This window comes from Anopheles marshallii, chromosome X, assembly GCF_943734725.1.
Source record: "Anopheles marshallii chromosome X, idAnoMarsDA_429_01, whole genome shotgun sequence".
NCBI lineage: Eukaryota > Metazoa > Arthropoda > Insecta > Diptera > Culicidae > Anopheles > Anopheles marshallii.
Window position 1 is genome coordinate 11,095,114 of NC_071325.1, and position 16,700 is coordinate 11,111,813.

The 16,700-nt window shown below is 46.9% G+C and overlaps 1 protein-coding gene across 1 annotated transcript; it reads left to right on the forward strand.

Moving 5' to 3' along the window:
* Window positions 1–15,377: 15,377 nt before the first annotated feature.
* On the forward strand, window positions 15,378–16,485 carry LOC128706669 (larval cuticle protein 1). Its single transcript, XM_053801979.1, has 3 exons — window positions 15,378–15,389; window positions 15,739–15,995; window positions 16,074–16,485. Exons 1-3 carry the CDS (start codon window positions 15,378–15,380, stop codon window positions 16,483–16,485), a joined length of 681 nt encoding a protein of 226 aa, XP_053657954.1.
* The last annotated feature ends 215 nt before the right edge of the window (window positions 16,486–16,700 follow it).

Below are 16,700 nucleotides of genomic sequence, written 5' to 3' on the forward strand. Positions count from 1 at the left end.
ATACGCCAACTGCTGGATCACCGTTCTCAGGCAAGGATATGTCGACGAGATGGAGCCTGTATTGGGAGGGTTACCAGCACGAGATGTGTGTTGGGCTCCGACCCTCAGGCAATCCTGTTCGATTCACCAACAGTGCTGTAGCGTTGATAGCTGGAATGTGTAGGTCCATTGTGGCATCAGAATAAGCTTTTATTATCTTTATTTAGAGAAGTTTTGAGTAACCGAAACTACATTCGTCGCTGAAATAGAAATAGCATGATCTATATATTGGACACCTGAAATTTAAAAGTAATTGTTGGAATAAATTCAGAATAACGATACGAATGGATGGAAATTAACAATAATTCTGTCATAGTTGATTGTACATGGAATTGTAATGTTGCTTTATGTAATATATATTTAAAAAATGTAATCACATAATAGCTTTGTTGTTGTTGTTTTTATTATTTAATAATTTTAACATGTAGCTTGACATTTTATAGCTTAGATTGATACTGGTCTTCCTTTTTGAAACCTTAACACCATATTATTCAATGTAGTTTGCTCGGTGGCATTTGGGATAATGTTTTGATATTAAATGAATAAGTATTAAACCGTTGGGAAAAATTCTAAAAATCCATGGTATCCTTTTTTGATTTGTATCTAAAGTAACCTAGCTAAATGTCTAATATAACCTAGTTAGTTTAAGTAACACAGTTCATGGAAAAGCAAAGCTTATCTTATCATCTAGTTTGTCCTTATATCTATATATTATCCCTATTTGGGTGGGTACTACATCCTATGGATATCCTTTGTACTATGCCATGGTGGTAGGTTTAAAATGCGCTTCAAACATTTGTTTTGGAATATTTGCAGTCTTGCAATGTGAGATTTGGCACATTTGGACCAGACCGGGCTGGCATAAAGAATGATCGGTCTTATTATAGCTTTATATAGCTTATGAATTCCTATTAATGAAACAATAAAGGGACTTTACACACTTTTCTCCACTGATAATTTTGTTTTCTATGTGATTTTGAAATGTCAATCTTTTATCCAATATAACTCCTAAATAAGATACATCGCTGCTCCATCCAATATTCGAGTGGTTAATCATTATATTACGATTTGGTATTTTATTTGAACTAGTGCAACGAATCACATAATAGCAGAACATAAGATAAATTCCTAAAAAAGTATAATTTTATATGATAATCATCATCAAGGTTCTTTGAGGATATTCGTAAGGCCATCACAATCGTGCCATAAGCGAAAAACTGAAAATCTAAGTATTTAAGTAAGTATTCTAAGTAGTAAACTAAGTATTCTAAGGAAAAACTTAGAATTTGAACTCTAGGATCTTGGAAGTCTTAAAGTTATAATATGTGGGCAATTTTCAGCAAAGGTTAGTTAATGCATATTTTCCTACAAATTTTGAGAATTGAACCATGTTCCACACATCGAAACATTCTTAAAAACATGACACAAACAGAGCTGTTAACTGAATGATGGGTAAAGATACAAATAGAGGTGTTTTTATTGTTTATTTCTTTACAAGATTCAAATTTTCTATACGTTCGTTGATCAGTTCGCTACGATCAATGCGGTCGTATTTGGATAACCTGCACATAATTTAGTCCCTTGAGCGAACACTGACGTTTCCAATAAACCCCCATCAAACGGCATTCTCCATTCTCGAGACGTGACACAACTTTTTTGAAAGCATTTTTGCTAATCCCGCACCGGGTTTTGGGTTCGCCCTCCACACAACGCTGCGCTTCGTGCTTTGTATGGCGGACGGAGAAATGCGATACCTTGCCGAATTGCCGTGCCGAACGCTGGTGGACGTGTCGGGTTCACTGGCAACAGACAAGTCGGTGTCAACGGGAAGGATGATTTTGATTCAATGCTCACACGCTCGCACTATATCCGGTACACGCTGGTAAGCAAAACAAGAAAACAGCACAAAATACAGAAAAAAAAGCTGTAGAATACATTGTTCGTGCTGGCTTTGCTGACTGGTTGGGGTTTTGAGGCGCTGAGTGGTTCGTAGTTTACTGTTCGTGCAACAATACCCACGCGAAGGAATAGCTCAAAACGGACGCAGATCGGTCGGTTTGATCGTGTACCATAATCACCTTTCAGCGTCCCGTACACGAGCAATCTTTTCATCTGCGACATTAATATGCCACTGTGCATGAAGTGTCGGAACAGAATGGATGATATGACTGTTGCTGCTGATGTTTGTCGAGGCTCGGCTAAAGTTTCCATGAGAAAATAGATAAGTAATCAGTGTTTGTCCTTTACCAAAACAGATATAAGAGAGATGAGATGTCGTGAGACAGAAACACTGTAATGCAAGCCAAATTGTACGTAAATCCATCATTTTATATTCCAGTTTTTTTCAAAGTAATTCCATGCAATACATATCTGTTCCAGGAATGCCTAACGACATGCCATCCTTTCGTGGACGCATGGATATCTATTTTCCCATGCGGGACCGTCGACGAATCACGCATTCCGCCGCAAACAATGGGTTGATGGGCCCAGCAGCAGAACACCCACCATGCCGCGGTGGCGGTCGATCAGCATCGCAACATGGCTTAAGGACAACCCGCAGCGAAATCTGGCACTGATTCTGTGTGAGCCTGAGAGCGGATGCACACTGAAAACAATCCACCGGAGCTAGGTCAATACAATAGCTTAAAGACTTGCATTGGGGCCGAACGAACGTACACTCGATGCGACTCGGTTTACTTAACCTTACCCCAGCGCTGGGTGGTCGTTGGATGTGCAGCAACATATAAGGGTGTGGCTGAAACGATATACCACCAAGAATTATTGCTGTATGGGAAAGGATGTACGGAGTATCCTTAAAACCCGAGCGTACCGCACATATCCCGCGTACTGACATTCCTCACCTGAAGATCTCGTGGCCACCTTAACGACGCGCTTGTAAAAAAAAAGAAACTTCTTGGCGACACTTTCAAGTCATCGACGCCAAGTACTGCCAACTTCGGAGAGGGATTTGCGAGCTCCCGCTGTTTTCCATCCCGCAGTACCATCGTCGGGTCGCCGACTAGCCTAAACACAGCTCGCAAGCACCTTTCAATGCCCTGAGTGGTTTGAACTTCGGCCCCTCGGTGCATTCGTCGTGCGGTTTCTTCGACACGCAGCATTCGACGAATTCGATTGGATAAGTTTTTTGTCTCTCACGATAAACTTTTTCCTGCCTTCTTTAGATGCATCGTACGGAATTACGTTAAGTATAGTTGAGGATCGTGCGAATGTCACAGTGTCTAGGATTTGGTAAATTATTTGAAGGGCTCTTGAACTGAATGGTGTCTGCGACCTTTACGCGCATGGAGTACGATGTCTAGCACTTATCTTTTCAGGGAATTGATGAAACGGAGTTCTATGAAAATTTATATCACAATAATTTCTTAAACTGCATCAATTATCAAGACGTTTTACTAAGGCGTATTGTTATACTGTAACGTGATCTTGATGAGTTAAATCCGCAATTCTTATAATTATTTTAGAATGAGATATTCTATAACTGCAAGAACCATATATATTCTTGCAGTTATAGAATATCTCATTCTAAAGTAATTATAAGAATTGCAGATTTTAACACACCAAGATCAGTACTGTAATGTAATAAATAATGTGGCTTTCAAACAGAGTTACTAGATTCACAACAGTAGACCCATCCAGCAGAAAATAGTAGATAAGATGAACTCAACAATGAAGTTACCAAGGACACTACTTTTAATTCACACATTCTCCAGGAAAAATTCTAATCAACAATTCTCTCGATTAAACTCCAAAAAGGGAAGAATTAAAGTCAATATCTTTTATATAGAGTGTGACTTCATCAAACAACCAACTGCCTCAGAAAGTAAAATAATAGTTTAAATATATTAACTTTACAGTTCCTGAAGATTTCCTGGAGAACATCAGCTTGAGAAGGAAAATTGATCATCAAAAATAGTAAATCTTTATGGGAATTATCTTATTAAAACAGTCATAGCAATGATTTTGTCGAACTCAACCACGGCTCATACTTGCCCAACAGAAGAGGTGCAATTAATCGGTTCAGGAACTTTGTAAACACCGTCGGATGGTCGGAGCAAAGCAACGCTCGCATGCATTCCCGCTGACAGCTTATAGCAAACAGACGTATCGTTACCGGGTTACGCAGAAACGGACCGTTCGGATCATTTTCCGCATCACCAGACACGGAGCATGGCCGAGTTCGCCGTCAGGCATCAGCCTCACTCATCCCGTTGCTGAGCGGGTGCGCATTCTTTCGCTTTCCTCATTACACGGCATGGGCCGAAAACCCCTGAGCCGAGCTTAGGCCCGCGAGGGGAAAGGTTGCCTTGCCTGGGCCTAATGAGAGCGAAAATTGCCTTTAAGACTTTAAGCAACCGTGGCTGCCATTTCGTACGGACTGCCGGGGACCTCCGTTTTTCGGCCGGGTTCGGTGAAAGAATCACTCTGAAAAGGAGCGCTAATTGGCCGTAGGCTTTGCTAATTGCTACTGCACTGCTTTGTGTTATGCATCGGTATGGATGGACTTATGATGCGCTTTAGGCTTCCGGGAGGAGCGTTCTAAAGATCAAACAACCATGATGCACAGGAGGATCTGCAATTGGCCATGAGGCATAGGAGAATGTAATTCTAACTGCTTTCAGCTCTTGTCCACGATCGATGGGAATGTGAACATTTCCACAGTAACGATCCGAATCGATCTTCAATTTCAACCAAACAATGTGTTCCGGGTTGCGCTACCACATATCTGCTTTTTTCTACGACACCCAAGCGTTCCTCACCTGCTGTACGTGGTAGTCACCGGTCCGGTACCAAATGGTGTTATCGGTCGTGTTTTCCCACACTATATCACATCAACGATGCGAGCGGTGAGCATCAACCGCCCCTATATCTCGCCCAGTTGCACCGCACTGCGTAATGCGATGTTGGCATCCATTGGAGGGGTTGCACATGATGATGATCAGATCCTAGATTCAAATTGATATATTTAAATTGACCTATCTCACCGTACTACTGCTGGGGTAATATTGTTTATTTTTAAAGTACACTAGGATTGTTGCTCTGTTACCGAATCGGAAAAACTCCCGAACAAAATGCTTTTTGTTTTTGGCTCTGCTATGCATTTCCTGTGTTGCTGGTGGCATGGTCGGAGCATCCGTCCGTCAGCTGTGATGGTATGAACGTGGAGAGTAAACTTCCGAGTCACTGGTCGTATATCTCCCCCGAGGGCAATGAAGGTGCAATATGGCAAACCTGTTAGGGCATCTAACGAGGGTGGAAGATGTTACTGACCGGCGGTGATAATGTAGCATCATTCGGCGTGCTGTTTGTCCGGTGGGAAAATAGGGGGAACACATTGTTGTATTTAGCTCAGTACCACCCCTAACCAATATATCGACCGTACCGCCCGAACCAAGACCGTATGGGAATGAATGATAGTCATGCACATTTTCATTTGATTGTAATTATGCTGATTGATTCACACGCATACCAGAGCTTAAGGGGCGAAAGAGAGCGCCAAACGATCCGAATGGGAATTTGGTGGCTGTTCGGTGCTTATTATGCACGGTATGTCACAAGCAGTTTGCTCGATTTGTGTGTCTTGTTCTGCTATTCGGTCCATTTGTGCTATTGAGCAACGAAATACACAACAGCAAACAAAAAAAACGCAATCCAAAGCTTGTGTGTAACCGCTTGTAATCGTATTAAGCCCAACATGCCGAGTGTGATCGATTGATTCGGTAACGAATTGATTAGCGAGATCGGAAAAGAAATGGGCAGCAAAAGCTGAACGTCATTTTACACACCGTGGTAGAGTGGTTGCTAGCTTTTCTTCATTCCGATTACGATGTACAGCTGCACCCTTCTAATTTGGGACACTTTAAAAAATTAGAGCATTATATGCTTTTAATGTTTCAGTACATTAGAGAAGTTCCCAGATGTCTCATATTAGACGAGCAGCATTTGTATTGGAGTTACACGACAAAAAAAAACAGTGCGTCTATCGCCTGCTAGCCGCGTGGGAATATTAAACGTTTTTAGGCGCTAGAGGCAGTTTGAGGAAATTAAACAGCACAGCATAAAACACTTCCCAGATACATTGAGTTATGTTTGGATTGTGTGTAAAATTGCTCAGTAATAGTTTACCGATTGCAGGTTATATCGATTACTTAAGCGCGGCTAAGTTGCACGACGCTCAGCTTAAGCATCGGTACGGGAAGCCCACGACCAACTTGTGCGTATGCGCGTGTTTTTTTTTTTTGGGGCCATAAACAGAGCGGTTTCGGTGGGACAGCGCTAACCAGACACGAACATAAAGCAATACCTGGCGTTACGGTGAACGGTAGGGCCCGCGCGTAGCTCATTAATAACTTCATTTCCTTGACGCTTAAAAGCCCGTTGTCGAGCTGCAAATATGGAGGGAAGGCAGAGAGAGAGAGAGAGAGAGAGAGAGAGAGAGAGAGAGGGGAAGAGAAAAAAACTAACAGAGAAGACAAAAATTTCCCTCCAGGCTGCAGAACCTCAATCGATGTTTGGTAAGGCGTGACGAACGCACCAAAAAAAAAAAACGATATTGAAACGCTTGGTGTTATTGGACCATATTTCGTTAACTGATTCATTCATTGGCCCCCAAACCGGGCCACTCAATCCGCGAAAGTGACTAATGAACGTACAATCTAGAGCACTATTCTTCGCGTTCGCCTCCGAACGAACGGCAATAGCAGGTGTACCGGTGCATTTGCTTCTCTCCGTGACGCTCTGACGGGTGTTGTGGAATGCGACAGACATCGTCTTCAAGTGGCCATTTGTTTGTCGATTGGGTTTATTTTTGTTTGCTTCATTTGTTGTGTTGGGATATTTGGCAGCAGCACACTCTCGGGGTTGGCGAGCGTGTGGTAGAGTATTATTTATTCAGGATTACCTCTGTCCATCTGGAGGTGTGCGCTTGTGTAATACACCCGGAAAGCTGTAGTCCGTGAGGTGCTTGAGGACGCGTATGTACTATCTGTCATCTTGGTAGCAAAAAAAAAAAGGGAAGAGTCAAGTCGACCGTCATTTTTTTTTTTGACGAATCACTCTTTTGATGAGCCAGTGTTCCAGCTGACAAAACTGCTGTCACCTTGTCGCATTGACTCTCGGTACGACGAAGGCCGTTTGGCTGTGCGTAGACGTAAACATTTTGATTTTGTTTGTCCCATGTGCAAGCTTGATCGTGTGTGAAGAAGAATAGTGCACTGAGCCAGCGCACCACACAGAATTGGGACCCCCACTAAGGACGAACCGAGGCACTCCGAGGATACTTGCCGAATTAGAGGGAAAGCAAAAAATCTGACAAGGATTAGCGACCCATTGATAGTCAGTGGAGCTTATCGCGAACCGAACTGCAGCAATCCCATGACCCTAGGCTCAGGTATGGGTAGGGCGATACACGGGAGTATCGTCAGAAAAACCAGTCGAATCGAGCTGTTGCCCATCACCGTAAAACCCTGCGGCGCAGGATGAGAAATCACCGTTTCCGTTCCTGCCGGTACGACGTACCGTGGTTGCAAAGGGAAGTCTAGCAACCACTTGAGTTACGGGACGATTCAGTTGAGTTGCAATGATGCGGTGCGCGGAGTTTCAGCCTGTGTAATAAGTACGGCAAATACGGCAACAGCCATTCCCGTACCCAGCGACCTGGTGGTGAGCTGATACCGAGGCGCATCCTAAAAAAAAAAGCGGTGTAAGAAAGTAAGAAGGCAGTCATCAATGCTTAAACAACAAGCGAAAATTAAAATACCTAGCAGCAGCTGTACGGTTGGGATTGCCCATTGCGAAACGGGCCAGCCACAGATCGAAAAGCTGGGAGGGTTTTTCGGGCGATGGTAACCGGCCGGGGATAGTGTATGCCGTGATGAGGATTTCTTGATTTGTATCACTCGTACCGGGGGTTTGGTGAAGGGATTCTACTTTTTTTTCCTCTCCGTTCCGTCGAGACTGCGCTGATGTGTAACCGGAGCAGGATATTTCCGTCCCGGTTCGGTGCCAACGTTAAGTTGCCTAAATTGTGCCTTTACCAGTGACTTTCGCCGCTTCTACACTGACCGGACTGCATCTGCCCGATTCGCTGGAAGTGATCGACTCCGTCGTCATTGATGTACGCGTCGCAGTCTATGGGCTTTTATCTATCGCAAAGGTACGGTGCAAGAATTGAATTTCTTGTCCTTTCCCACGAAACTGCTGCTGCGAACGTAGGATCTCTGCGCGGAAGTTTGTTGGAGCTTGCCTTTGAAGCAGAGGCAAACTTTAAAATGCATCTCAAGGTTAACTTTAGCGTTGTCTACCTTACAAGCTCCACAGCGAGATAGGCATTTTAACAGATATAGGAAGTTCACGGCTTTTTTTTCATTAGAACGGCCTGACCGTATCGACTCTTATTTTACCACGTAGCCGGATAGTCAGTCCTTGCTATGGGGGATTGGTCCGGATGGGATTTTGGTCCGATCCGTTAGTGTGAAGAGCGACACCGCTACCATCATGCCACCGGGCCGCCCCAGGTTCACGGCTTTAAAGAGAGATAAAAGTAATCAAGTGGCTCAAATTAGAGCTGACTGAAACATGCCATAAACCGAACAGGATGAGAATAAGCCACGAACAACACGCAATAAAATCATCGCACCGAAAAGTGGGAATCCGAATGAATTGGAAATAGCGTCCGTGGACAAAAAAACTAAACATCCATATGCGACCTCCGGTTCAATTTGTAGAGGGGGGAATGGGTTGATGCAGCTGAAGATTCATCACAACCAATTCGCGCACCCTTGGGCGCACGGATCGCTTTTGCGCTGGCGAGTCAAATTAACTAAACGACTGCTGAAGCCTTTATCTGCACGTCACCTCCGCGCACCGTGCTCGAATCATCGTGCCATTTAATAGACAGCGGCAATCATGTTTCCCCCTGGCGCATTTAACGCGCCTGTGCGCGTACATCTAGGAAGGCCTGGGTGCACCGACATATGGTGATGAACCACAGCGCATACAGCCGTAGGGTAACGGGTCCGTATCACGCTCCGGTATCATACGGCTGCATTCGGGCCGTGGTAAATCCCATCGGGAGGGATTAGCTTTCAGCGCGTTGGTAACAACCGTTCCGGCAACGCGCTGACTCCTGTTGTTGTTTTGTCCGCTTTGCCGTGAATCAATGCCAAACCGGGCACCAGGGTTGCGCTGGATTGATGCCACAGACACGGCTATTTGTTTGATTTGCTTGATAATTTTCTTCTCCCTCGAGCGGTGATCCTCACTGCCGGCGATTGGGAGCGAATAGTTTCGCTCAGCGCGGAAGAGCGCGAAAACACATTTTCCGACAGAAAAAAAAAAAATCGGTACCGTAGAAAGTTGGGCATACGAACTGCAGTACCATTCGGCACTAGAATGTCACCATGCGTTTGCCAATGACGGACAGAAAGGGGCCTCGTTGCGATCTGCTGGGCTGATAGACCGAGCGAGCATTTCTTCTTCGGCTACCCATTATTGGCAAACGGCTATGGATTAACGGCTGCCATTGATGCTGGCTGCCGGTAGTCACCCGGGAGGAAGCCGGTCCTTGTTACACACACGGGGACAGCCGAAATGAAAAAGGGGGAAAGCCGGTACTGGAAGGGATTGTCCATCACATCAGGCAAATGCACGGCGAATGGCGAACGGGGATTTACGGGAAGGAAGCGACACAAACCAAAAAAAAAAAAGGAACGAGGGATAATGAACTGAGCTGACTGCGTGACTGACTGACTGACTGAGTGAATGATTGAATGGGATCGGTGTGCGAGGAATCCAAAATCCGGGTGAAGGGCCCGGAAAGGAAGAAACCCTCGGATCTTTAGTAAACAAAAAAACACAAAAATCCCTGCCCAACATCAGACGGCACAACCTTGGGTGTGTTTGTATGTTTTCGTGCAAATGGCGCACAATAACGGCAGGGATTGTCGTGGCCTGCTACATCGCAGACGTTTTGCGGCGGTGCGAAAGGGATGGAACCAGGAAAGCAGCACAGAAAACAGGACACCAACATCGTTCAAAATGGTGTGTGACTTTCCGTTCGGCTGCAAAGTCAAATCATCGGCGGTACGCTTAGATCGTGTCGGTCCGCTATTCACGTTGGTTGGGTTAAGATTCACCCAACGTTGTTGTTTGGCATTGTCTCCGGAGCGACCCGACACATCCTGGAACCGGTTGTCCTTGGTGGCGTGCGGTGACTGCACAACGTCTCGCCCGGTGCCCTGTGCGTTATGGAGTTGAAGGCCATTTATATGGACCGAATATATAGCCCGACCCGCGGTGAGCGGCGGTTGGTTCGCATGGGACCCGCACGCATCCGAAGTGCAACTGGCTGGAATCTGGCGGGCGTATCCCCAGCTACCGTGTGCCATGGATCCCTTGTTCCGACCTGGTCGGCCGGGCAAGTTGTCGTGGTTTTGGGGAAAGGAAAACGCGAACGGTTTTCTAGCCATCTCAACCAGCTCGATTCAAGGTCAGCAAGGCGGAAACTGGATCGCGGAACAACTATTTCCAACTGCCAGCACGAACGAGTACCCTTTCAGGAATGGAACGTCAGGCGGTAAATGGAGCTAAGCCGCTGATTTGTCGGAGTGTTGGTCTGTTTTTTTTTTGTTGTTGTCGAATTAATCCAAACGGCCACGAGACCCCGCTCAAGTCACTTAGAACCGGGGGCGCTAGTTTTCCCTTTCCCGGGCGGGTGCATTACGTCATTCGTAGCGGCGACTGGCTGGTGTTCCACTGTTATCCTGCTCGTGGTGGCAACCTTTTTGGCCACGTTAAATGGCAATTAAAGTAATTAGACAAAACAGGATCCGCTGCGTACGGAATGCATCGAGCTGTGGTATGTCTGGAATGAGCTGGTTGAGCTATTTAAGACTTGAAGTGATCAGGGGTTTTTTTTTTCAAATTTTCGGACGAGCTTTGGCGTGGTGGGGCTGCGAAACCCACTAGGTGGAAGGTATCGTGCGCCCACGCTTCACTGCCCCGTGCGGCTAACAAAGGCACACAGTGGACGTAATGCATGAGTGGGTACGGTACGGAGACGTCGATCGAACTGTTCGCCGAATGGAAGTTGGGTTTTGGAGCTTCGGTGAAGGTGCTTACCGGCGCTGGGATAGGCATTGGTTACACGCGACCTAAACGTTCCCAGGCCCGCACGCTAGCCACGATCGTTGCTTTGCCAAGCGAGGTTTTGCTCCGCAGAGACCCAAAGCACCAGCGAAGTCGCGCGCGTGCACTATTGCCGCGAAAGTTTCGGCTCTCACCTTTTGCCGTGGCCCGGGCGATCGATTATCCCTCTCCCGTGCCCGTCCCCAGTTGCAGTCGCGGTCAATCTGCGGTGTTGCAACGTTGGTTCGCCTACGGGCACCAGCGCTAAGAATCTGCGCGAGTAGTGGGATAGTGGGGGGGGGGGGGGGGACAGTAACAGCGCTTAGTCCTTCACCGACCTCGCATGAAACACGGAAATATCTTACACGGCGCGGTCCGTGTCGCCCCCGTTTGTGTGCAATGTAGGTGAATTGTCGCTTGTCCCAGATTTGACAAGAACCTCCGTCACGCCCGCACCCCCGTAGCTGCACGTGCGGTGCAAGGCAAAACTATGCGGCTTTTCCTGCACCGTCCATTCCAGGCGGTTGCACTGTTGGTGTGGAGCGAAAATGCCGCTTATTACTGTCACGATGACGAGTACTGCCTTATACCCCCACCGAGTTCTTACCACCGTGGGCTAACCGATGGAACGGTATGATAACCGAACGGTGATCGATACAGGGACAGGTTCGGTCGGAATAGGTGGACTGCACGTGGAGGTAAATGCTGTTGGGCGACGAAAATTTATCCAACTTTTAGCAGTGGACGGTAAGGCCATGCATCCATCTCGTGGGTGCGTCTTCCTTACATGTGTGTCATCGTCACAGCGAGTGATGCAATCATGGATCGTCGTTTTTTTTCCGGTAGCATAATGTCGATGCGTTATTAAACTACCGGTGACATAACTATCGATTGTGGGGTAATTCGACCAATGATGCGTTTGATTGAGTGGCTTCGGGGAACATCTGTTGGAGACTTCCGTATTCAAGGCGGGAGTGCACGCAGCAACTCCTCTGCTCTCTGTGCCATTGGTGATATGTTGCATTGTGCATATTAGTGCTATGCTTAATGAATGTTTTGCGAAGGGTCATTCATATGAATCTTTAACGAGGAGTCATTCAAATTAGGAGTCGACTCTCTAAGGATTCATGAATCCTCAGAGATTCATTAATACTCAAGATTCATCAATCCTCAAAGAATCATGAATCTTCAAAGATTTATGAATCCTCAGAGATTCATGAATCCTCAAAGATTCATGAATCCTCGAGATTCATGAATCCTCAGAGATTCATGAATTCTCAGAGATTCATGAATCCCTTCAGAAACATAATTTTGAGCTTTTTTTTTTATTATTTTTTCGTCCGAAATAAGAAATTGTATACAGATGAAGTTGTTATAAGCACTGCACTATTATTAGCAGCATTCCGTAAGCTAAATTGCTTAAACTAATCGAGCTGAATTTTATTCTATTGGCCGTAACTTTGCGATGCCCTAAAAATTGGCTTGGTCTTAAATTCCTATTAGGAGTATGGAAGTTAATAGTAAATTTAGTAGAATATTAGATTAATTGAGATTAATCTAAGAGCAACACAGAGGTCTCTGGAATAAAATTCAGCTCGATTAGTTTAAACAAGTTAGCGTTAATGCTAGCAGTATTAATAATAACTTCATGTGTATAAAATTTCTTATTTCTTACGAAAAAATAATGAAAAACAGTTTATTATGTTTCCGGAGGGATTAATGAATCTCTGAGGATTCATGAATCTTTGGAATTGAGATTCAGATTCATTCATTCAGTTCAAAGATTCATTCAGATTCATGAATCTTAATCTGAATTTCCCAACACTAAATGCATATGAATATGATCGTTCTGTGGAATTGAATGCTTGTTTTGTGATGTCCATGGAACCGAGTGTCCTAACCCGCTGCGTCGTATTATTGAAATTCTTTCAATCTGCTCGACTATGCGACATCTTGCCGCTTTGGCAGCACTGGAACTGCTTAAAGGAAGACAATCAAACAAGGAATTACTTCTTGCAAGCGCACTTTCATATCAGGTACTTAGCGTTTTAGCCAGGAAATGCGCACGCTCGAGGCAGTATCGGCGGAACCAACCAAACCAGATTGATGCCGTTCCAATATTATGCGTGGCGGCAAACTTTCAATGTCATCCGCCTTTGGTGTCACTCGCGACACTCGAACGTGTGCAGGCATGCGTACAGCCCGGTACGAGGAACTCGCGATTAGGCAATTCCTACGAGCGCAGCGAAATCGTATGGGCGCGGTTACCTATTCTAACACAGTGCGTTGATCGATTCCAGCACACCTGCCAGCAATGGCAACATCACGCCAGCGTCACTAGAAACATGCTCTGCTTACTCCAGCTTCCACTGCTCTTGTTTTACGTGGCCAAACAAGAAATGTTTCCGGAAATCGATCCGAATCTTCAGCCGTTGGACAAGTTCTGACGTGGGGGGGAGCGACTCCAGACGTTTTGCGTGGCCTTCTGCGTACAACCGTCGGGTTGATGTACGTTTCCAAGTGTTTTTTTTTTTATTTCCTCTACTCTCCTCCCGCTGACGGGGGGTTTCATTTTCCGCGTGCTTTTTGTGTCTCATCCGAAGAAAAGACACGACAAGCGTCGAGGGCACCGAGTGTGCGCCCGGTCCTTTCGGTACCGTTCTGGTTTGCTGGCTTGCTGACATTTCGGGGCTCGCCGCAATCGCCGTCTTGCGGCACACGGTTTTGACGTTGCATTATTCTACCGACAGCAGCATCTACGTCTGGGATCAGGTACGGTCTTTTGCTCTGCATGACCTTGATGCCACTTCTTTCCGCTTCACGCCAGCCACGGACTGTAATTGGAGAGTAAGATGAAGGTGCCATGTTGCTTGGAGGAAAAAAAAACAACTTTTGCAACTGATAACTTCATTCTGTTGGGTTATGGTCGGATATTTACAACAGAGTTCTAAACTTACTGTCAACATATTTCAAGGAATCTTGAAATCTTGAAAGAGTCCCTCTAGAGGATTTGTAGTCCAAAAAGGGAGAATTTTTTGGAACTCACCTAATTTGCTGCGCCAAGGTATTAGATGTGATTGAATGTATCCTACTCTTCAAGAATATCTTCAATTTAAAAAGATACTGCACTTGGAACAGTGCTGCACCAACGATGAACATCACAGCAACCAAAGGTAAAACGTTGATTGGAGCAAAGGTCGCGTATCGCTTCACAGAAGTTGATTGATGGCCGGTAGATGATTGCAGAACATTGCTTCTTGGGCGTCCTATAAGTGGCCTGGGTGTGCCTTCTCCCCAAAACCAAATCTACAAGCACGAAGCGGAAAGGCCTCTGGTGGTTTGGTGTTCTGCAACAACCGAGACGCCCGATCGACGCCCGATAAGCAGGAAGCCTCTCGGTGATCGACGACTGCGCTATTGATCGTACGGACGTCGTCTGTCCGCAAGCTGCCCCTCACGGGTGTTTTGCATCCAGGGAGTAGGAGTAGGTGTAAAAGATTTGTGTGTGTGTGTGTGTTTTTTTATGCTTCATAATTTGTGTTCGCTTTCCATGCCAACTGGGGCGATGGTTTGGATATTTGTGCCTTCTGCTATTGCTGCTATTAGGGAAGGATGAGGAAAGAAACATGTACGTCGAGGAGGTTGGTCGGGTGGTTTGGGTACAGCAGCAGTAGACCCTTCGAATAGGCTACCGCGGTTCGGCTGTGCCGTCTCGCTCGTGCGGTGAGCCTGACCGGTATTCGTGCGCAACGAGTGCCGGTTGTGGACCGCTTGGTCCAGCCGAGCTCCCATTGTCGTGGGGTGGTGGGCCCACCTCCACAACTTCCTCCCCGTGTTTGTTTTTGTCTCTCATTCTGTCTTTCACACTTCACCACGCTCACGTCTTCGGGTGCCCCGTTCGATGACGTTTCCCAAGGTTTTTTGCACGCAACTCGCATTCGCTCGGGGGCCGTATATAAGGTACCGGCCCGTGCCCGGCAAAGTCAGTTCTTTCTTCGCATTCAATCGACTCTGATCGCTTCCGCAGTACGTGCTGGAAAGGATCTGGTCGCATCCAACTTCCCGATAACCCTCCTCCCGATCTTTCCCTCGAGAACAAGTGCGTGTTTTGTGAGTGTGTAAAGGCTCCGAGAAGCAGTTTACCGCAAAAGCTGTGCTTAAGTGAACAGTAACCATAGTAACCGTTGTTCAACATGTTCAGATTTGTGAGTTTTCGTACATTACAAAGTATACAACATGGGGGCGGGAAGGGGGGGGCAAACAGCAGAGCATCAGACACAGCGCTGGCACGCCAACCAATCTTCCGAATGTCAAAAACACCTCAATCAAACACATGCAACGCCCTGAGAGGCGTCACCCGTTTCGGGGTAGAAGTGCTTAGATACCCGGCAGTGTTTTAAGCTGAAGCGCGTGCCACCTGTGGCTGATGATTTGCTGTGCGCCAGGCTGCATTTGTCCATATTTTTGCAAAAGTGTCTCGGATGGGAGTTTGAAGAGATTGATTTGTAACAACCAACTTCCCGTTCTTCCATGTTTCATCTGGATGTCGTGCAGATTCTTCTATCAACGTTGCTGGTCGCCGCTTCGGCGCAGTACAACGGTGGCTACCACCGCGACCCCAAGACGGCCGCCATCCTCAGCGAGCAGCGGTATCTGTCCGGTGATGGTAAGTTTGGTGCCGCCTATACGCAGGAGGATGGTACCGACTTTAAGGAGGAAACGGATGCCCAGGGTAACCGTCGCGGTTCGTACAGCTACGTCGATCCGACCGGCCAACGACGCACCATCTCCTACGTTGCGGGCAAGAATGGGTAAGTCTCACGCGATTCCGCGCGGTAGTTGATGCCGAATGATGCTCACGATGTTGTGGCGCTGTGACGCGCGTGTAGCTTCCAGGCTTCCGGCGACCATCTTCCAGTAGCCCCGCCGGCACCACCACAGCCTGCCCCGCAGCCACAGTACCAGCCGCAGCCGCAGTACCAGCCCCAGCCGCAGTACAACGATGGCCGTAGCTACGATGACGATGGCCAGTACGATCCGCGCTGGAACGATCCCAACTTCGGCCAGAACCAGTACTCGGCTCCGGCTCCTGCTCCGGCACCGGCCCCGGTACACAACTATCATGCCGCACCGGCTCCAGTCGCTCCCGCGCCACAGTACAACCAGCACAACTACGCCCCGCAGCCACAGCAGGCCCCGGCCTGGACCACTACACCCGCTCCGCACCGCTTCCAGCCACCAGGCAAGCTGCAGCTGAACCGAACCCCCGACGGCTACAGCTACACCTTCAACAAGGTCTAGGATGGTCCGGATGGCGCTAGTAACCGTGCGCATCCACTGATGGGCACACCGTACAGCAAAGTGTCGTGGCTTCCATTTACCATCTGTTAGGTGTGGTGGAAGACTTCCCATTTTTGCCAAAACCCCAATCTTTTGATCCTTCCCGCAACACTGCGTCCCGTGTCTATCTTCCCTTTGTCCCCGCATTTTCCGACATTGAAGATGAAGCCGTGTCC